The 23,830-nt window shown below is 37.4% G+C and overlaps 1 protein-coding gene across 2 annotated transcripts in view; it reads left to right on the forward strand.

Annotated features, from left to right (window-relative positions):
• The first annotated feature begins 1,390 nt into the window (after window positions 1-1,390).
• Syt7 (Synaptotagmin 7) overlaps window positions 1,391-23,830 on the forward strand; it is an 89,576-nt gene continuing 67,136 nt past the window's right edge. For both annotated transcript variants that reach the window (XM_011301232.1, XM_011301233.1), the window contains exons 1-3: window positions 1,391-1,540; window positions 2,545-2,767; window positions 11,895-12,142. In XM_011301232.1, the coding sequence (XP_011299534.1) occupies window positions 2,684-2,767; window positions 11,895-12,142 (332 nt within the window). In that variant the 5' untranslated portion in view covers window positions 1,391-1,540; window positions 2,545-2,683. The remainder of the gene's footprint in view (window positions 1,541-2,544; window positions 2,768-11,894; window positions 12,143-23,830) is intronic.

Here is a 23,830-nt window from a genome sequence, read left to right on the forward strand (position 1 = left end):
TCGTCGGATGATTTTCCCGATATACTCCCGACACATGTAAAATTCATGGTATTCTTTATTCGATGGGGTGAACGGGGTGGAGGTGCATATATTACCCTCGGCCTACTCGTTTCGTTCACCGTATGACCTTAACCTTCACCTGTCGGATTTGTTAATCACTGGATCGTTTCACGCATGTGTGTAAGATTAATCATGATCGGCAGATAAACAAACTAGGTGAACACTTATATTCCATATGTTGACTCAGAGAAAATAATTCGAAATATTAGAAAAAATTAGATAAATTCTAAAAATTTACTGCGATTATATCGATCTTGTCTCAGTGATGGATCTAAGTTGTAATTTCGAATTATTTCTGAAATGAATTTTCGTTCTATCACTGAAATGAAATCTAGTATTGAATTTCTCTGAATATGGAAAATGATATGGAAAAAAAAGGAAACTATGCAAATTAGAAAATGGCTATTCCGGAATTAAAACTGAAATTCAATTAAAATAAGAACATTCTCGTAAGAACGTTTTTTTTTCTGAAAACAATTCGTAAATGATGATTGCACTTATAACTTTCGAAAAATCGTTACAAGAATAAAAAATTCATAATAGTTATCCATTTTTTAAAAACTTCAAGTTATCAACCTCTAAAGGTTTAATTAATTCACACAATCGCTCAACAATATTGAAACTGTAATCAACTGGTTTGAACACAGAGATATTAGAGTCAAATGAAGTGCAATTACGCCACTATATTTCATTCCCAACGAGCATTTGATAATTTATATTATTCCAACATGCACATGCATGTTAAAATGGAATCCTATTAATTACTCAATCAAAAACATAAACTACAATCCCAACATTAATAATTTCTGCCAATGAGATTTCTCAAAACACCCAAATGGGGTTTCTATACAAACATTTTCCTCAATAAACAAACAATTTGTTCAAGACTTCCGTATATTTTTAAAAAGGCCGGTAAACCATCGCCGTAAATTACTTTCCGTGCATAATAATCGCGACAGCTGATTACAGACGCATTAAAAAAGTCTCAATCACCCCTGCAATTACGATAATTGGGTTGATCAATGAGAGTAATAGATTCTGCACGCAACACGCAATGAAAGAGTGAGGAAAAATGACAGGATTAAAACATTGGGGGTCACACTGGGTGGCGCCTGGGCCACATTCAACCCATTTCCCTTCCCACCATTTTTGGTGGTGGGTGCGCGTGCCTCTCACTCAAGTTAACCACCATCTTTACCCCTCTCCGAAAAAGCACGAGATTGTACGAATAGTCACGAGTACCGGTCTCAACTCGGGGCGCATCGTCAGAACAACCAGCCGGTTTCATCCCCCAACTCTACCCGTGTATTGCCACCCTCTCAATCGCACGCGTGACATAAACATCTCCAACAACCGTTAAATATTTTTCAAATAATTTTTCCGGTTTTTTTATACCGCCGAGTTTCACTAATTGCAAGTTGTGCTGTGGACAGGAATACAACGTGACAATCGATAGTCATTTAACGGAGCTGAGTGACAGGTGCGATTGCACTCGATTTATCTGTTTATTGTTTTCGGTTTTGCTCATGGAAATGTAACTAGTGAGAATTCAAGGAAAAAATGCCCATTGGATTGGGGGTGGTGGAGAACAAGTGGCTGTTTGCTACTTTATGGGAATTGTTAGGGGTCGTACGTGGATTTATCGCGGATTAGTTTCCCGGGATGTTGGGACGGATTTTTTTTTGCGGTGACACGTGGATTTTATGGGATGGTTCAAGGTCATGATGATTGCCGGGATGAGGGATATGTTGTGTTGGGGTTGGGTGGGCAAATATTGAAAAGGCGGGATGGACTGTTAATGGGATTGTGAAAGTTGTTAGAACTTGGAGGATCTACAGTTGCGAATAAAATTCGAGTTTCAGACGGGAAATGAGGCAGAGCACTTGAGATTATTGAGATAATTGCGGGGTATTGTTATTTCGGTGTTCTTGAAGTATGCAAGGCTTTTTTGGAAATTCTTCTGTCGGTTTGTGATTGGGGGAATAAGGGCGTCGAGATGGAACGGTTGCTAAAAATTTGATAGTCCTTTGATGAGGATCAACACCAATTCTCTGGTGAATCGAACTTCATCTCGTAATTTGAGTCGCGATAATTAGAAGTTGAATGAGTAAACACTCTCTCAACTACGTGACCCTTTCCATCGAGTTATTTGACGTTGAGGTTTTCGAAATTAACGGGGAGTGGTACGTGATGGTTAAAGTTTTCAAGCTGAGATGGGTCTCATGTCACTAAATGATCATTCTTGAGAACTTTCGCGATATTTCCTGGCAAACATAAAAACTGTATGTCAGGTGAGGAGTTGAATTATTGAATAGAATTGTTTCTCTCGAAATTAATTGGAGTCAAGTAATGAAGGCATGAAGGAACATTTTTTTGACAACAATTCTCACTGGTCTCGTTTCATGTATTATTTCTTTATTTATCTTTTCATTTGAATCATTTTTTTTTGTTTTCATGGCTCTTGTTTTCTTTTGAATTCAACAGAGGTCACGTCACAAATACCAGGAAAAAGGGGAACTTCCCGGTGAGATAAGAGAAGTTAGTATCGAATTTTTGTTTGGTGGTGAATCTCGATTTTACGAGTGAAAAATAGGAGGAAAAGAGGGCATTTCACAGGTAAAGAATGGTTCACACAGACCAAATCACGCAGGGACTTGAGTGGTCACCCCCTCCAAATGATGATCCGGATATTCTGGCACGAAAGCTCGTGAGTAAAGATTTCTTCGTTTCCTTCTGATTTTTATCGAAAACTAATTACTCCTTTTCTCGTTGATATTCGCTTGGATGCCAAAAGTCAATTGCTTATTGGGACTACCGATGGATATTGTTCAAATATTGATGAAAGTAATATTAATTAATAATATTATCAGCTGAAATATAACGTCAAAATATTGCCGACCTAAAATTCGTACGGAATAATATCATTGGCCAATATAATATACTCATTTAGAAATGGTTTAGAAAAGAAATAAAATTTTTCTTATTGAATTTTACTTGGTTTTGAAATTTTTCGTTATGATGTCGGCATATTTAACAATTTATGGCATTCAACGATTTATTTCTAACACTCCAATCAATAAATAATTATAAGTATAGATAGTAGATAATAATAATCAATCGTGATTTTGTACAAAATATTAAAAAATATTGTCATATCTTTCATTGTGGTATGATATAATGAATTTTTAATTTCATTTCGCGTGGCATTGGCGATGAATTTTTATTGAATTGAAAATTGAATACCTGAATGTTAAATTCATTGCGCTCCGAGATTTGGTAAAGACTTACGCAACACAACTATTTTCTTTGAATTTCCTTGAATCTTTAATCACTTTCGGGAGTAATGCATTTTTGATTATGAAGGACTTAGAGTTTCCTCTCCGGCATTCTTGAATTATTCACGCAACATGCGAGAGCGTGATTAACGAAATGGATTTTTTTAATCAGATCTCCAGATATTTTTTTCTATTTTTACTTATCGCACTGAGGTGATTGTTTGTTGTTACGAAGATTTATTAGTCACGCTGTAAAAAAAAAAATGAAATTTCATGGAACATTCGAGATTCGTGGGGTTTTTATGGGGTATTTTTCCTTATTTTTTTTCTTCGTTATTAATTGAACAGGGGATATGGTATTTTCATTTGACATGACAGGAAAATGGAGTCAAAATTCAACCGGAGGGCATATGAAAAGCCTTTCAGGTTCCCCAACTCGGATTACATAGGAGCTTATTGTAACATTAATAATCCGTGATCGGATTAAACACAGAGACAACAAACCTGTAAAATCCGCTTCGACCGGTGCCTCACATCTTCGAATTTCCCTGTGTTCATTTCACCAGCCGTTATCGATCTGTCTGTTTTCCCAATAATCCCTGGATAGAGAGAAGTGTTAAGCACAAGTGAGAATCTTCACTATCACGTTCGATGTGTACATTGCGGTCATAAAAATTATTTTCGACTGTAATTCAACTGTAACTAAATATATAACTGCCTCTGTACAGCCCATTGCGTGGTGTACTGGGCTTTTACAGGTTTTTTATTTTTGTTTAATGAAACATGGGAAATTTTATGCGATTTTCTCGTGTTACGTGCAACACGGATAAACGTGCAGTTGATTCTTTTACCCTTTTGCCCTTTCAAATTCATTCCATTTTTTCCTATATTTTGAGAATAAGTAAACAAACAAGTGATGGAATATTTAATTTTTTAATAATGTCTGCTGAAATTCCAGGCGAAGTTGACTATTCAAATGAAAATATTTAACATTTAGAGTTTTTATTAAAATGTCGAGAGTTAAATTTTGTTGGCTTGGAAATTAAAAAATAGAATTGTTTTATGAAAGAGATCTCTATCGGATAATTGAAATTCACGGATTATTTGAACTTCCAAAAATATACCGAATAATTAGCTCAGTACGTCAGAGCGTTCATTGAATCGAACGTATTCCAATTACGATTGTACCAATAATGGAGTTGAAACAGTAGCTGCGTGTTATGCAGGCAATCACAATCTTGTAATTGTGCTGGGTCTTAAAGCCCATACGGAACGCATTTTTACATTCTAATATATTCGATTTTTAATGCCGCTTGTTAATACCTACGATTAATTAATTGAGGAATATAAAAACGCGCATTTTTAACATGTGCATTGATCATTTTGAACTGTCCGAAAAATTTCCAACATCTGAAATTTCCAAACAACTGCAAGATACCGCAAAATGGCAATTTTATGATTTGAATTTGATGATCCAGAAAGATCCTCGAAATCCTTGAAAATAATCACAATTTTAAATATATTAATATATTTGATTCAAGTATATTTTCTTCCGCGTACCCTGAGAATTTCTGTACTTTTCAGGCAATAATATCCCCTACGAATGAATTCACGTAAAAATCGCATGAATTCATCCCGTGATTTATCGACTGGGAGGGAATTCCAAACAAAGGCATTCCATAATCCCGTGTTTGCGCGGGAATTCTAAGTGCTTGAATAAAACTGAACTGAACGTGTCATTGAAAAAATTCTGTTCCGTTATTTGATGAGTGAAAAAACGTGCTCTCACTTTAATTTCATACTAAATTCTATTTTCCATATAGATATGGTTTACCTACGGGATCTGATGTTCCACAATTATGCTAAATAAAATGTCTTCAATTAAAAATTTGATTTTCCGTTTAGAAATTGTCGTGGGCTCCGACGCATGCACAAAAACGAATGAAAAAGTTGAGAGATTATTGCATGAGTTGATGCCCATTACAAAATATCCACTCTGAAACTTCAATTGGCATGTGGAGATAATTTACCAACATCTCAAAGAGTTTTTAACACTTTCTTTAAGTACTCTATTTTACCTAGAGATATTTAGCACGCGGTTCGCCAACTTCTCTCGCCCACGGGCTATCGATTCAACCGCTTAGTTTGCAAAAACTTTAGAATTATGAATCCAGTACACGAGAGTTATTTAACCTCAGATGGAATTTCAACAAGAAATTAGGTACTTTCGGCTTCCATCCGACAAACGCAAAATCTCCATGAAATATATCCAACGCATGCCCAGTAGTAATTTGTCCCCGTATAATAATTACAGCTTGCAGGACCTCTGCGGCATTATGATCGATCGGTGAGAGCAATTAATTATGACCCCATGGTTAAATAAAAAAAGCCTACGAGGTAAAAGGGACGAATTTTATTCCCTCGGAGATGCCGAGGAGGAAACACTACTCCGAGGATCAATCAATGAAATATACTTGCATGCTAAAACGGAAACTGTGAATTTTCCCAACAATTTCCCAGCTGTACAAACCGCTCCGTGATTTCATATCCTACAATCACGTACGTCAATAAGTAGCCACGCGAGATTTCCCACCACCTGCGACTTCGATTATTCAATTCTGTGTGGATTTTCACTGCGGAATTGAATGAATAGAACTGCGAGAGTTGTTGAAATATGAACTTTGACGTTTCATTTAGTTTCATGGGGAATAGACAAGGGAGGGCAAGAAATATTTCGATAGGGGGAAGAAATCACTTCCGATCGAGGAGTTATGTTCCACTTCATTGACTTTATGACACGTTGAATCAATTTTTTCCAAGGGATTTTTCACTTTTCACGACACCTCGAATGCAGGGGTAATTTACTATTTTTACAAAACATTTCTCGGTACAAAGGCCCCGTCACATCGAGATATTCTGCGCCAGTGGAAACGGAATAATTGTCCGCGCGAAAAGGAAAAATAAATCTGATTGATAAAAAAATCAATTACTTCCTTAGAGCTCCATTAAAAGCATTCAACAATAAATGTTAATGCATAATATTCATTAATGCATTCCAAATAATGAAATGATTTCGACTTTCACTAAAATCTTCACAGTAATTTTCAATGAAAACGAAAATCGATAGAAAAGCCTCGAATTTTTGCCATCGAACTGTTCAATCCCTTTCGTGGATATCTTTCCCAAAATATTCCCCACACGCAACCTATAATTGCCGAACGGAAGTGATTCTCCTAGTGAATACGCGAGTTGAATTTATTCCCTCCGTATAAATCAGTTTGAGTTATTCGATTCTGAAATTCATCCTCCGAAACCAGAGAACTTCATGCATGAATGATGCTCCCGGTGTCGGGAAATGTCGTATATGATTTCTATCCGAAATATAACGGGCTTTTCAAATAATACCCACTGCAATTTTAAACGTGCTTGAGCATATGACTCGCCTATGCGCTTTATCTGTGATAAGACTGGCCTGAGGTGTATCTTCACGACAAACTAAAAAGAAGAGGTAGTGCTTAAAATCCTATGTACACGCACGTCTTTGATATCCGCTCCTTCGGGTAGGTTAAAAGGAAAGAGATTTTTAAATTCTCAATCCTGTTTGCAGATTAAACACACCCCGAGGATACGCATTCTTTCCTCTTTGAAGTTTCTAATGCATATTGAATCATGAATTTCAATTTCGTTACCCAGAATACTCACTGACTGAGATACTTTATAAGAATTACACTGTCACAATTTTCTTGACATTTTAGTCACAACGTCATATGAATTTTTAATAACTTGAGCGTTAATCTACTTTCAATCAAAAACTCGAGACAATTTGGTCTCTCATATTAAATTGATTCTTCAATGGAATCGTAACAATGAATTACAGTTCTCGGATTCGAAGCATTTACATTTACATATTTTCATTGTATATTGAACAAACATGAAAAAACAATAAGGATTATTATATAGTTATTGATTTTATTGATCCATTAAATTTATTCTAATGCCCCTCTATATGATTATCAATGGAAAACGCGACCGAAATTCCCGTGATTGTTAAATATTTCAAGTTTAATTCTCCACCGGTGCCGCGCGTTCCTCGAATCGTTGGAGGGAAATGGAGTTAATGCTCCAAGCGAAATTAATTATTTTCCAGTTTTTTTCACGTTCGCGTTGAATAATTCATTCGACGCTTTGAAGAAGAGGAAAAATTTGATGGAGAAGCGAGTTCCACTTCCATCTCACCAAAATATTAATCTCCTCGAGGCAGTTTGTATTTTTCAAAATGCACTTGGATGAATTCAAACTCTCGCAGCTGATGATTCAACAATTTCTTAATTTTTACATCGCAATGGTAAACCCGTCGACGTATTATTTGTAAGACCCATCCACCTGTACTCGACTTGATTAAGTGGAATGGTTGGACATTTGCCGGGATAAAGTGCCAGTTACGTCGTTTCAGAGTCAGAAAACAAATCAGCGGGTTGAGAACGCGCGTTATTTCTCGTTTTCCTGCGACTTGGAGAGCTGAAGAAAGCGAATAGATTGCGAGAGATGAAGCCCTAGGGAAGCCCTGAGCTCGGATTATCTTCCATTTCCCTTAATTATCCATCTTGTAACGGATCCACGCTTCTGAATCTATTCTACCCGCGGATAAAAGGATTCTCAGGTTATGCTTGATATTCCATTCAGGACTACAAAACTTTGAACTTGAGAAAATTGACAACGAAATTTCATCGTAAACAGAATTCAACGTAAAACCATTGTTCAAAATTCTTGGTTCAAATTGTTGGTGCACATTAATATTTATTTAATCTAATTGGACATTCAGATGACTTCGTGACTGAAATTTCAAGAAATTTTTACCAGTGCTGTCCTAAAGCGAACATTTCAGGATTTTTTTTCTCATCATAAAAATACCAACAAAAATTCAATTTTCATCCCTTGGATGGTGAGAGCGTAAGACAGCCATAACTTCCACCTGATAAAGATCGCCGTTGGAAGATCCACCATAAACAGGAAAATGAAACTCCCATATAAAATCCAGAAGCAAAGTGACATGAGGAATGGCGCAGTTTACTGTCACCGAGCTGACATGTTTGAAAAACTGAAAGCAATCAGACTCGGTAATTTCGTGCAATTCATTGGTATAGTCAATTTACATTACTCTTCTATTTTATACACACAAAGCCTCGATTTTCGCCCTGAGGGTCTGCCGTTTACACAAAACGCTGGGATGTACCAGAGGGTGAGGAAGTACAGTTGGTAAATATATAGTCGTTTCAGTTCACCTGGTATCGACCGGGGACCTGCAAGCTGCAGGCCTGCCGATGGCCCTGGGACAACGAGAGAGATACACTCAATATGGACCACCTTTATTTTCACCCACAACGGGCAATCTCTACAATTTCTCACTGATAGCGGCAGATTATCAGACGTACCTCTCGCACCAGTGAATTGTATAAACAGCTACAGTTTTCTCCATTTTTTTTCGCCTCACTGCACCGAATATTTCCAGTAATCAAAATATTTTTTTAGAGACTTCTACTCGAAAACCTCTGGAATTAATAGCTCATAAACACAAAAATAATTCGATGAAATTTAAGTAATCTCATTCATAGAAACTCCACCGATATATTCTCGCGTGGAAATAGGATAAAAAAACGTCGGCAATTTTCCAGAAAATTGCGAGTTTTTAACGAGCAAGATGTGACTCACCGAAAGAAATGGAAGTCCGTGAAATTTTTCTGATGAAAATTTTTTCGCAAAGATTTTAGACGGAAAAATTTTCTCCGGGGAAAATATCTACCTTCCCGAAGTTTTGTAACACTCGTAAATGAAAAATGGTTGAGTTTTTTTATGGACCACGTGTGCACCTTAGAGTACGTCTGCACATCAGAAAAAAACCTACTTCATTTAATTTTCAATCCTCAAGTCCTCTAGCTAATAATTACTTTTCTTACTCTAGTCTTGATGGGCTTTACGACGTCAGGGAATAACGCGCACGTTTACCGAAATGTATGAGTAAGTTACAGTGCCCCGGAGACATCGCAACACTGAAACATTCATTACAGCGTTGGTACTCATACCGACGAGGGCACTGGGTCATCATAAGACTGGTAACTCGTTTTTCGACTAACAATTCTAACTTGCATTGGTTTAATTAGCATTGTTTTCAACCCTCTTCACGCATCGCAAATGCGAACTCGACAGACATCAAGTGGAGTTTTGGCCTGCGTCTTGTGCACAGACTCGAGTATGAGAGGAATAAGAGGCAAATAGGGGAAATGATTATTAACCTACTGGAGCATTCAATTTGGATTCAATGAAAAACTCCAATAGAAATCAAATCTCGATTTTTGCCCTTCCGTATACTAAGCCCAACGATACGATAAGGGCCTTTAAAATCCCCCCTCCCCCTCTTCCTTGGCTCTTCAATTCGTCCAATAATCTTCTGGAGTTTCTGCAATGTTTTTCAAATTTTAAACGATTTTTTAATTTTCAAAATTTTGTGCCCCTCACCTATCACGAAATTTGGCGAATAGAATATCGGAGATTTTCAATCGAATTCCTCATAACTTGGGATCCGATATTATTTATATTGTTTATAAATTCTCCTTCGTTCTTCTATTTTATTAAAATCGGTTACTATCGCTCACTATTCGCCACTTATTTATTTTCAATGCTCCTTTTCTTGCTCATTCAACTGAAAATATTAAAATACTAAAAACAGATAGTTGCCTCGATTCCCCAACGAGTATATTCTACAACCCAGGCAAAATTTTTACGAGGGAAGTGATTGTTAACCTGGAGCAATCCATTTGGATTCAATGAACAACGTTTATGTGCTGATAAGCTCCAAGGCTGCCGGTATTCCACAGCCATTTGTGTACCCATCTCTTTATTAGCATCTCATCTCCAAAGGAGAACATCGAAACGATCTCCTGTTCACAAGAAACTGAAAAGCGCCCTTGAATCGCTGTAATTTTCGCTTATTGCTAATGTATCGCATATCAGTTCTTTACGAGCAATATCTCGGCGGAATTGATACACATTATCCGTACTTATATTGAACGATGGAATGAGCCATAAATAGCCCCGTGATAAACATTTATATCTCGAAGACATTCTCAAGCTGATGAAAAATCCAGATTGCTTCGACACAGAAAAAACCACGGGGTACAGGAAAGGCCCGGTAACACCTTTTTTTTATTGTCCTCTAACATCAATTCCCGATATATTCCATCATAATTTCAGTGAAATTGGCGATCCACTAGAATTTGTAACCCCAAACCCAAGCTGTTCTGAATTCGCTCGGAAAAAGTCTGTGACAGGAATATTGAATGCCGTTTTTATTCGCTGTCATGCCACTGCAAATCTGCCTTTCACTCCCTGGGCAGGCGACTACACCAACATGTTTTACCTGACGCATTTTTACTCATGCGTCATTTTTATCCCGTCCGCTTGACAACACGTTGGTTGAGTCAATGTGGAACAATATTATTTTTTTCAATGGACCACATCAATTCTGCATCAATCCCTTTTGAAAAAAAAGCATATAACGTTTTTTATCAGCTTATTCCGGCGTATAGCTAAGCATAACTGCATATCCTACTATAAGAAATATATATATATATATTATTTATTATATATATAAGAAAAAAATAGAATGGATTTTTTGTCTGAGTGGCAAGTGGATTTTTCCCAATTCACTATAAAATATATTCATATGGAATTTCCCAATAGTGAAAATTCCCGGGAAAACTCGAGAGTTTTGAGTACCCACCTCTCTAACAGTAAGAAAAAAAAAGGTTTGATTTTTTCTCTGACTGGCCAGTGGATTTTTCCCGATTCACTATCCTTTTCAAAAAAAAGCATGTAACTTTTTTTGTCAGGGTTTTTTCGCTATGCGCCGAAAAAGCATATCACCATATATATAATATAATATAATATACCATTTTAACAGGCTAATAATTCGTCTAGATTAAAAAAAAATATTGTATTTATCAATTGAATTTACTTTTTAAAAAACATAAATTATGGGTAATTTTTGTAGATATCTAAGATTCTTTTAATATTCAGATTTTATCTGTCAAATGATAAGGCCCTATACGTGTGAGTGTGGCCGCGCGAAGCCCACCATATACGCTAGTTGAGAGAGGAATTTATCGGTCGTGGTTCGTAAGAATATTCCATCAAATTTTTGATTGCCAATCAGTTAACCAAATAGCAGGACAGTAATTTAGCAAAAAAAATCAATGGGTATATTCCACACTATCAATACTTCATTTTTATTTATGTAAATATTATTTTTCATATATGTAAAGAATAATCTCGTCCGCAATTGACCATCAAATTTCCCATTCGGTTGTGCACTAATTGCAAAATAATAATAATAATAATAATAATTCCGCCCCATGAACGTATAGGGGAAAAATAAAAGTGGTGAGAAGGGACTCGGTGAGGGTAAATAGTAATTTCCCCTATTACTTTAAAATATTTTGGTAATAATTTTGTAATTAGCACTTATGCCGATAGAATATTAACCGAATGAGGATTTGTTGACAGGTTGGTATGGAGCGTCGAGATCTGATCTTGACAGCAATATTCGGTACATTTGGCGCCCTTGGCGTCTTGCTCGGTCTCGGTCTGGCTGCTTGGCTTTATCTTCGGGCCAGAAGGTCCAAAGGGCGTGAGGGCGATCTCGAAGATCAAATGGATAACGGCGAAGGTACCAGCTGCAGTCAGCCGCAGCAAACCAAGAAAAATGGATTTCTCAATCTCAAAACACCATTGATCAGCACCAAGGCCCTTGGGTGAGTAACAATATCCTTCAATTTCTATTTTTACACTGGCATTCACGACAACGGAATTAGGGAATTCGTAAAAATGGAAGGAATTCCATTCGCCTTCGGTACATCCATTGTACTGTGCATTTCTTTCACACGTGACGCAATAAGAAAGTTTCTATTCAAAGGCAATTGTCAACAGGGGCATGCGAATTCAATAAAAATTACGGAGTTTTCGCGCACAATAATGTAACAGTCTCCGTGAACTGCAATTATAGTTCACTCTACAATTACGAGAGGTTACATTATTTTTATTGATTATTTTTTTCACACCGATTTTCATGAATCGGTGCGTCGAGATCTGATCTTGAGGTAATATATTATTGTTCTTGACAGATCGGAGGTTGATAATCATGGATTAAAATAAATTAGTTATTTAAAAATTGAAATGTGGAAATGTCACGAGATTCCGAACAAATTTCCAAATCCATTGGACCAAAATCGGGATGAGAAAATTAATCCTCCGAATACCCCTCGATTTTAGAAATTAATCAGATCTTTCATTTTTCGTAAGAATTCAAATAATTTTGAAGTTCTGGGGATATTACAACTAATGCTCAATTCGGTTGTTGATTATTGAAATTATAATAAATGTAGAAAAAGCAGGATAGCGTATTTATTGCGCATTGGGTGTGATTCGATGTTTGAATGAGTATTGTTATGTGTACGTAATTTGTTGTTGATCGATGTACCCCGCAACCCCTGTTACCGCACGTTAATATATCGACTGCGCTGATGATTCGCATGAAAGAAAAATGTGTGTCGGTATTGTGGAATCCTCGCGAATATTCGCGAAAATTTTCGAGAGCTTTCAGTTCTCCGTCGGTATCAGTTACCGATCGTTGAAGCTTTTGCATAGCTTTATCGACTGCGTCTATCTGTTTTATCAATTTCCAATAACCGAGCTTTTTGTCTGAGCACACATCGAAATTTCTACTTTGTCCGGCGAGATATTGACTTTAACTACTTAAACGTATATCGCAATGAGAGCAATACCAACTCCAACAGCTCGCAATTATTGCAACAGATGTTTATGAGAAATGACTATCGATCCGTGCGTTTAATGAATTCCACAAGGGAATAACTTTCACGGTCACGTGGAATGGAGGGGATACAATTTTTCAACCGTGAAATTGCAGTAATCAATCTCAAGAGCTTAAGTGTATGACCCACGGTTTCTTTTCAATTCACTTCTTTTAGTGGGAAATATGGTAATCACTTTCGGTAATTTACCCAGATTTTTCATGATTCAATCTAGGGAATTTTCAGGTTAATGTTGTTAATTTTTAGAGGTGACCCAGACGTAAATTCTAGCTTTTCGAGTCACCGTAGAAAATATATGTGGGCACAAATATATAGTAAAGTGAATCTTAATCTTCATAAAGATAATATTAATTTTTTAATATTAATAATAATAATAATAATAATTACCCATTTATAAAAATGAAATATAAAATTCGACGTCGGTTTAATTTGGCCCGGAGCCTTATTGTGCCCTTACTATCATTATCGCTCGATAACAAACTCGAATATTGGGTAAACATTGGCAGCATAAGGTCGTCAGATCGTCGGCCGAAAGCCGTCCCCAACTATATGGCATAGCGATGCCGATGTAAGTTCGTTGTTGAGTCGTTTTGCCCAAATCTGTGTAGGTGATAAAATCCCGAGTCATAAAATCCCGGAAATCAATAGCTGAGAATATTTCACGTCAACAACAGAAATGATAAATTCCCAAGCGCAGATGGAAGAGTGAAATTAAGGGCCTCCGTTGTTTAAACGCATCCGTCGAGGCTCTTGCTTGAAACGCAGAATATTTAAGTGATGATATATACACCGGAAGACCAGTGAAATGTGAATACATCTGGAATACAATGGCGGGCGGAACAGGGTAAAGTTTCAGAATACATCTGTGAGAGTTTCGTCTCAAGGATATAAAGTCTCTGGCACGTGCAACATGGCACTCATAAATCTGGGACTCTCATATTTTTTTCGGAAATAAAAGTGCAAAAATAGAGCCACCATTGTTAATTCGAAAATCTGCAATGCCTACTGACAATCACTTCTGTTATCACCATTTCTTCGTAATCGTTCAAATTTAAGTTTCTCATTCTCTTGATGCAGTCAGCCTCAGGGGTCAATTTCGCCAATCGATCCTTCCCTCCTGCCCTCCAGCAATAACTATAATCTTTTTCTTTTTGAATCAATAATTATAATATCTGCATAAAAAAATTTCTTAAAAATCAATTTCAACTTCTCACACAAAAATCAAATTCTTTGAACTTGACACGATCTACTAGTTACGCAGTTCCATTACAGTATGGAAAAGCATAAATGAAATCTATATTGATTATATCGTGATAAATTTATTGATCAAATAAACTTGCTTGTAAGTGTCCCCATATGATGCCCCGTACGCTCTCCAAATTCTAGTCATGTGTAAAAAAAAATGGGACACTATCCACTTGGTTTATTTAATGTTTATCGTCACTCCATCGGTCTCACAGTCGCTATCTTTATCAGGACGTAAATATGCGTGAAAATACGGGCTTCCGGTAAAATTGACCACGATCAAACCGGAGGCTGATATACATCAAGGGGAAGTGCTCTATTTGAGCTTTGAAGCTGAGGTCTGGACCAAATCACCAAATGCTGCACTCTGAGCACTCCGATAACCTCAACAAATTCAGCCCCTCTTCCACCAGTACATTACCGCCCCTCATAACCCAATTTTCCGGCAACATTTCTACTTGAGCTTGCCACTAGGCTTTAACCAGCTGATTTATTACCCTCGGGCTGTGGCAATGAGATTAATTAATTGGTCGTTATTAAAATCGAATAGCTAGTTCCACGGTGGAAGTGTCTACTGACAAGAAATCGGCTAGCACTGGGTTGAATTAATGGCGCGAAGGTTAAACTAAAATCAATGCATATTTCATGATGTTTTTTTTTCTCCCAGTAATTCTCGATTTATTGCGATGGGCAAACGTGAGAATTTAGTGGAGGCATGTGGGCTTGTGTTTTTTAGCTAGTTAAATTTTCAATTCTCATTTGTATTCTCATCGGGGCAACTGGAATACGAGGCAACGTGAAAATTTAGGGATAGCACAATTAATTCGGTGACAATATCAAATTTTCTAGTTATTGGGCTATATTTAGGTGACATGTTTAAACTCATGATTAATTAGTGATGAGTGTAAATAACGGGGGAACCGTCTATTGGCTTGTCTTCTACACATGCGTGCTGCCCAAAACGAAATACAGAGTAAAGGTGTATCGATTTGTCTCTCCTCCGCCATTTACTCTTTATCCTTTTTTTTTGTTCCAATAAACATTGTCCAATCTTCATCGTGCATTTTTCCATGGCATTCGACCGGTTCTATTCCCATGAAATTAGGATCTTGCACCCCCTCCCCTTCTCAAACGTGACCAATGATTTATCTATCTTCCTTGGCTAACATCCGATACCATTATGATTGGATTTGTGGAGTGTGGAACGATCGACTCGCAGCAATTTCTTCTGATTGTCATTTTTTCCCTCATCGACACGTGACTTTGTTCCAATGTGTCGAGACGAGTCGCTTGCCCTTCACTTGATTATCCCATTGATTCACAGAGAGACCTCCGATTTTATGCATCAATGCCAGAATTTTTTCACCTCTTTTTTTTTTTTCATCGCCATTACTTTTCTTTTCTCTCTTTAAACGTGACCGACACTATCTCGCCCAGTTGCGAAGGGATTTCAACTGACGGCGAGTAATTTATCAAGCCTGGAAACAAAAACGTTTCTCCATCAAAAGGGAGGGAGAGGGGGGGGGGGCGAGGGGCGCGGGGCGAAGAGAAATGTAAAAAAATGTATTACGTATGCATATTCTGGTGGAGGATAAAAAAAAAATAGCTGTAAAAGTAAAAATTGTCGATGGTACATTCTAACAGAAACATCTCGAAAATTCATGTGTTCGATTCCCAGGCGATTCATTGATAAAAGCCGGACGTAAAAACTGGCAACTTATCATTTCAACGGAAGTGTGAGAGGAAAAAGTGCGGTGTGAAGGGAATTTTCGTAGACTCGTATCTGTACTCTTCGATTTTTCCCAGTTAACACTCGTGCACAGTCCATTGAAAAGGTTTTTCGTCACCCCCCCCCCCCCTCCCCCCTCTTTCATTTCCAAATGCTTCTCGATTTTAAATGTAACGCCGCGACATATATCGAGGGCCACGCCTCATCGTAAACCCTGAGCGCTTTTTATATTTTTCATCTCTGAAAAGCATCCATTGAAAAATATATCTGAATGTTGATAGTGGAGGTTTAAAAAGAACTAGAGACGTACCAACAGAACAGTGCGGGTTTTATCTCCTGAAATTTTCTAAAAGCTCCTCATTAACGCAATAACAATGAAAATGTAGGAAAATCGTATGGACGCATTGAGAGGCGAGAGGCATTTTGGTCTCGTAATGAAGGAGAGTTGAGGCCCTTGGGAGTTGCTCATTCACTCAGGCAAAAGGATCTTTATAAATATTAGAGGGTAGATAAGCTGAATCTCTGGGGTTGGTAGGGGGTTGGTGGATACTTTGTTTGAATGTTCTCCTTGATTCCTCTCCGGAGATCTGGGGGCTCTTTGCCCTTACAAGCATCAATCGGAATCGAATGAGAACTCGAGAGAAGACTAAATAATACAGACGCACAAAGGTGAAATTCCAGGAATATACGTCTATTGCTTGCAGAGTAATCGTGTCGATGACGAAGACCTAGACAAATCGATCAACCAATTTATTAACCAACAGCTCGAAAAGCTTCAGATTTACATGAATCATTCCCTCCTGAGGTCATTACACTGAGAAAAAAATTTTCTTTAGCCAAGAATATTTACTAACCATAAGAAAATATATTTGGCATTAGTAAGTCTTATGGGAGTATTTACACAGTGATCCCCAGATTTACTAGTAGGAAGAAAATATTCTTGGCAAAAATAATTTTTTTTCTCAGTGTATGTCATTTTTTAATTTTCTGCCATTTTGTTGAGTTTCAATTTTTTTTTTTTGGGTTGTATAGGGCCTATACTATACTATAGGCAATACCTTTTGGCCTAATAATTTTTTTTATATCAGGAACTTTTTGTCTGAGCACTCAGATAATATTAAACAAATCGCTGACGATGCTTTTTTTGTTTAAAAAATTGATTACATATTTATTATTTATGCGTAAATATATTTCCACAATATGAAAACATTTGATACAATATTTTTCTGTGAAAAGATTACCGAAAATCACTACTTGTTAGGCAGACATACTAGACATGCCCATTAAAATTAATTGAGTATGAAAATCGTGAGTATCACCCCGTCTTCTTCATTACTCTCAATTATCGATGAGACTCATAAAACGAGTCGTCAAATCCTGCAATTCACTGCTCATTGAGTCTTCGCAGACTATCGCAGATTGATTAATTTGATTTAATTTCATAACTATTCACCTCATGTCACCGGTTATTCTGACAGTCGAAACAACTAATTACGCCTCGTTGGATTCCATTTTGATGATTTGATTTGAATTCAAATCGCAAGCGAATCTCCATAATGAACGTTAACTGCTTACGTAACGAAATTATTCCGGTTAATGACATGTTTGTTAATTTCTCGGTTGGGATAATGAAGAATTGTGTAGGGTATTAGGACGGGATATGAACCCTCTGGGATATTGTCCCTCAACTAATGAAATTCAATTAATGCGACATGGGGTATGGGGTAAGCCCACATTTCCGTTATGATTTTTCTATTCAACCCTGAATGTTATGGGGTTGGGCTAATGCTTTAATTGCATACGGGTTGACGTTCAGGAATTTAATTAGATTGAGCTTGACCAAGACCTGATTACCCGCACAATAGAGACAGGAATTAATGAAAATCTTTGATAAGTGACTATTTCACTTGTATTCCCGCAAATATCTTCAACAAATACCTATTTCTTTAATTTTTCCATAATACGATGAGAAAAAAAAAGTTTAATTTCACAGATACATTAGCGTTGATTCGGCTGAATTTCGCGATTTAAGTGGTATCTCAATATTTATTATTATATTTTTGGTTTACAGTAGAATTGCGTTATAGTCGCAGCTTTCCTCAATTTCTTTTTTCGCGTATCTTATGATTCCCTGACTCTACTACTTCCGGATTACAAGATGTAAGCAGTGCATTGTAGGTTTCGTCCAGTGAATAATTGAATTCCGAGTAGTAAAAACCGAAAAATAAAATAAATAAATTTCTCTCTTATTCGAATTTGCTATGAAAAATTAATTTTCAGTCTCAGTGAGCGCGTGGTGGGGTAGTTGCATATAGTCGAATCCTCCGAAATCGCTTCCCCTACAGCCCCATGGTTTTCTATCGGGAATTTACCCACTGGAATAAATGAATTGAGCAGAAGTAATATTTTTTCTCAGTGCAAGTGCACGTGGAAATTTAATGAGCGATGCAATTTTCCATTCACTTGTCCCCGTAAATTGAATTTTATTTCGCAAGCTTTTGGTTTGGTTGTCATACACGTGAAGTCTCGTGTCTCGTTTGGCATCGAGGAAATAGAAGATGTAAATCACGAACGATACGGGGTGTTGCCCGATGATGCAGAGTATGTGGTACACAGGGTGGCTATGTGTTGCCCTCGAACACTGAATGCCGATACGCTCTGATATATGGTTACCCTCCAGGAACTGGCATGTTTATGCTCGTTGTGTTGTGGAACCGAGGCTCGTGTCTACACACGAGGATTACGATTAGCCTTGGAGTTGACTTGAGAGGGGATTCAGCAACCGTGCAGAATTGGAATTGTTGTGGTGGTCCTGCATTGTCCCATTGTCTGCGATCACTTGAGACTCAAGTGTGAAACATTGGGTGCATTACGCGCATATTGCCAATCAATTACCCGCCATGGGTGTGACACTTTAAGTGAAAAAATCCCGACCAATGTAGGTTAATGCGATCGAACGACTTCAGCCAATCAATTATCATTTTTATCAATCGACGAAGAATTATCACTCACTTTACGAATTTTTGTTCATTCCACTGGTACGTCAATTTTATTATTGAAAAATTCTTGATAATTTCAGTGCAGCGTCAATTTTAAGGTGACTGGTCAGTAAATCAATCGCACAAATACTCCAGGCAATAATATCACAGGATAAATGTCAGAAAGTCAAAATATCTTCTGTAGAAAATATCGCGTGATAAAATTTTCTCATTCTACTTTCATTTCTTATTTTCAATGTGCAATTGGAGGAAATCGAGGGGATGATTATGTGTTATCGGCGTTTGTGTTGTGTGTACACATCTGCTGCCACTGTGTATGTGTAGTGTTTGTTGTCATATATGGAATTTTATTCGTTTCATTCATCCAATCTTCCATTCGAATTAGGCTGTTAATTTTGGAGTTATTGAATTCTGGATTTATAAATACATTCGATTTTTCCTTACTTCTTGGGTTTTATTGATTGAGATATTCTAGGGTATAAGATATTTTTCCTGTAATATTTTGGCGGGCAACCGAATTGTAATAGAATAAGCTCCCCTCAAGTCCTAAAGATTCACCGCAAACCCCGAGATTAAACTCCCAGGATTCTCGAGTCATCTCTGAAGAATAGTATCTCACAGTTCAATTTTTGCTGATCCCCCCTTCCCTAGAACTTGGAAAAGCTTTTTCATCATACGAATTCCGTCATTCGCACTGTAAAAGTACTCGGCACACCCCGGAAAAAGTGCAAACGATGGTTGAGAAAGTGTGAAAAAAAATTGCAACCGGAAGTTTTGTCACGTCGACCCAATTATGTCCTCATTGCCGACATGTGTGCTGTATGGGATTGCCTCCGGGTGGAATTTCTTTCTCTCCAACTCCGAAGACAACTGTCGATATTTCGTCTCTGGTGGTGTGCAGAAAGGAATGGGGCTTGTCAACCAATAAAGCTCAACAATTTTCCTCTCTCATGCTCCATTTTTTATCAGCCCCTCGGCCCTTTTTTTCTCTTTATAATTTTCATGTCAACGTTGCAAATGGATAACATGTGGTAGAATAAGGGCTGAATTTTTTCGACACGTGAATGCAAATTCCCTCGCTGTCGTTCTCACTTCAGCCATTCAACCCAACCAGCACCCAGATATTTGAGAAAATTTTTTTAGCAAGCGTCTGCTATTTCCCCTTCCCCCCTCTTTCCACTTTTTACTACCCTCTTCATGTCGATTAAATTGAGGGAAGGGGTGACAGTGGCAAAACCACCCCTACAACAGTGCACTATCTCCCCATTCTCTCCTATCCGGAATTCACGTACGTCAGTTCCACCTCGCATATTTCACGTTCTGTTGGATTTGATAAAAAAAAATATCAATGTAAAATCTCACGGCAATTTTTAAAAACTGCCTCCCAGAAAAAAAAGATGAACCCGTGAGTTATACGGCCTCTCGACTAGTTCAATCCAAATATAAATCCATATTGTAACTATTTCGACAAATTGAGTACGGAATTTCATTCTGAACGTATCACGTATCTCCCACATTGCAGAATTGATTAGGAGAGCATGTCCACGGTGACTGTGGTGCTCATCAATTGAGTAATTGGCGTTATTTCAAGTACAGTGAATATCAAAATTGCGATCGGTATCTCTCCCCAATATTGCCGTTTCGAAATTGTCTATGGGATTTTCATTTTACGAACAGTGGGTTGGAATAATTCTGAAACCGCAGGAGCAGTTACACTCTTATCGCAAATCCATCCTAGCATGTGAATATTTAGCGAATGGCACTCCCAAAACCATCTACACAAGCGCTGACTCCAGCATGCACCCAGGAGTAATTGTGCAACCGGGATATTTCAATGAGAGGATTCTAATTAAATTCACTGGCACATGAAGCTCCGTATTAGTCCTCGGAGGTGGTGGAGTGCTGCACGTATCTGAGATGTTCGGCATCGTGGGAAAATCGTCGAAAAGGTATTCCCCAAGTCCTCTTTCCAGCGCAATCGCATTCTGCATTCGAATATTTTGAATTATCCGAGAACCCCATCGACTTCTCCATTATCATTCTTCTCTTTGAACTTCGGTACAATTCAGTTTAATTGCATTTTCGTGATTTTCTTGGGAATTAAATCAGTGCTCATTAATAAATTAACTCAGTTATCGATTTGAAATTGAAATTTTTATAATCACGACATTATTCCCCCAATGAATTTTTCTATCGATCGATTAATCCACCGGTTGATATCCCAATTAAGCAGAATCAAAAGTAAAATTCAGTCGGACTTGATTTAGTGAAAAATAAATTAATAAATAAGAGACTAGATCATGATGTGATCTTTGAAGGTTTATAGCACGCGTTAAATTTAATATAGTATGGTAAAATATAATATGATATATATGATATAGTCGCACGTCTTCTCAATTTGTTCTCTTTTATCTTGCGGATTTATATCCGATGTTTAGAGACGAATTGCAGAAATTTTGGTTTCGCGCGTATTCAAGCCTATCTAATTGCTGCATTATCGATTTTCAATGGAGTTTACACGAATACATAAGCTTTCCTCATCTAGGCCATAGTCCCCAGACAACGCCTTCAATGTACACGTCCAGTCAACTCATGCGGCAAATTACACACATTGTATCAGCCGAACAGGTCTCCCCCGATAATGAGACTTGGTGATAACCACAGCATCCCGCTGCTGTTACAATTACACAGATGGGAATTTTGAATAATTGGTATTTTCGAGGGCAACTGATGATAAGGACGTTTCATCAAAGCCAATGGCTTCAGAACCTAGGTATTGAATCACTCATTACCATCCACATCTATCCATTGATTATCCTCAATTTTCGGATGGATGGATCAAACGATCCTTTACTGCTGTTGGCATCGCCGAGCATGAGAAAATAAAATCGAGGAAATTAACTGAAATGTGGAGGACAGTATAATGATAATATTCAGGTAAATATTAAAATCGAATTTTTATTTAATAATTGATGGAAAATTAATCACGAGAATATTTCGTTGAGTCCTCCCTAGAGTAGATATTGGAGGTGTTGGAATATAGCCTCAGTCTTCTAGGAATTGATTTTTATGAGTCTATAGTTTCAAAAATGAATCAATATAGAGAGATATTAGGACTAAACATAAACATAAGCAATGAAGTCATGTGGCAAAGGGACTGAGGATCCGTTGTCTCGTGATGACGATTTTTCTTTTGGTCTCGTTGACCACTTTTAGTCTGCCGAGGCAGGTCATAGAGAACAGGCATTTCTTCCTCGTGTCATTTTTAATAAATTTTAATAGATTAAAATTAACGTATTTATTCCACTGTGTTTAAATTATTTCTCTGCCCCCCACCATATTCCATTAGGAAGCTCTTCGAGATAGTTAACCTAAAATCCCGTGAACTTGGAAAATTTGGAATACCTGCTTAAAAAATTCGGAAGTTAGCCATTAAAAATTTTATTAGAACCTCCCAGAACAAAGGGGTCGTCTTCATATTCGAAAGCAGTAAGTCCCATATAAAATAATAAACCCCATTATCAATTCTCGTTTCCTGGCTGCCCTATAACATGCAAAACCCCTACCTTCACCCGGTATGCTGTCCATTAGAGTACTTGTTAGAGTTATCCTCTCATAGGGAGGTTAAAGTACGGTACTGTGTGCACTGAGGTAAAAGCGCCAAGGGTCAGCTCGAAAACACTGAAAGGCCACAGGGAGTTACCGTAGACAATGAATTTACCCTCTCCAGGATTTTGTTTTTAAATCTACATCAGTACCTCAACTTTTCCCTTCTATCCTGCCCTAAACTTTTCGCTCCAGTAGGAATGATCCTCGGAATCGACTGAAATCCCGAGACATCTGAAAAAATTCCCACAACTTACCTCATTTACCGAAAAACTCAATTAAACATAGACTGAAAATTGAAGTAAGGAATAAAATTGTAAGTGGGTGTAATGGACTTCGAGTTAATATTCCACAATGGTCTTTCCGTTATTGGGCAATTCTTACGCAATAGATGATAATTTCTTCCTAATTTTCATAAAAAAACAATAAAAAACTTTTATATCAGTGTTAAGCATAAATGTGGTATGAAGTTTTTTAAGGGAATGCTACATCTCTACGGTTTACATTACCCAAAATTATATTGTTCAACCAATTAGATTAATTTAATAGCAAATTAATCAGTAGGAATGGTGAAAATACGATAAACGTATGTGTAATTTATAGCAGAGATGACGTTTTAGTATTCCCCGTGGAATATCGAAGCCTTAGGTACTCCTGGTCAGTTATAACGTGCTGCAGGAGTCAACTCGACATAAAATTTTATCACCCCAGGCATTATAACCCTCTTCATTCTGAAAGAGGGCTTCGATGTGGAGTGTGTGCCCATAATCCGTAATAACCGTGTTACGGGTAAGGATGGCAATCGATTAACTATCAATTTTATCGAATAAGTACCTCGAAATGCACTTTTATGATCTTTTCTCATTCCATCCAGTCGATACGCATCACTGTCGTCATTGGCCCAAAGGCAGAGAAGATAGCAATTGGAAAATTGAACAAGAGGACTATTGCATGAACTTTTTTTTTTCAGTACCAGAGACCAATCGGCTGTTGGAAACACTCGGATAGTGCTTTCTCGGCGAAATATATCTG

The sequence above is a fragment of the Fopius arisanus genome, unplaced genomic scaffold (assembly GCF_000806365.1).
Source record: "Fopius arisanus strain USDA-PBARC FA_bdor unplaced genomic scaffold, ASM80636v1 scaffold00021, whole genome shotgun sequence".
In the NCBI taxonomy this organism is placed as follows: domain Eukaryota; kingdom Metazoa; phylum Arthropoda; class Insecta; order Hymenoptera; family Braconidae; genus Fopius; species Fopius arisanus.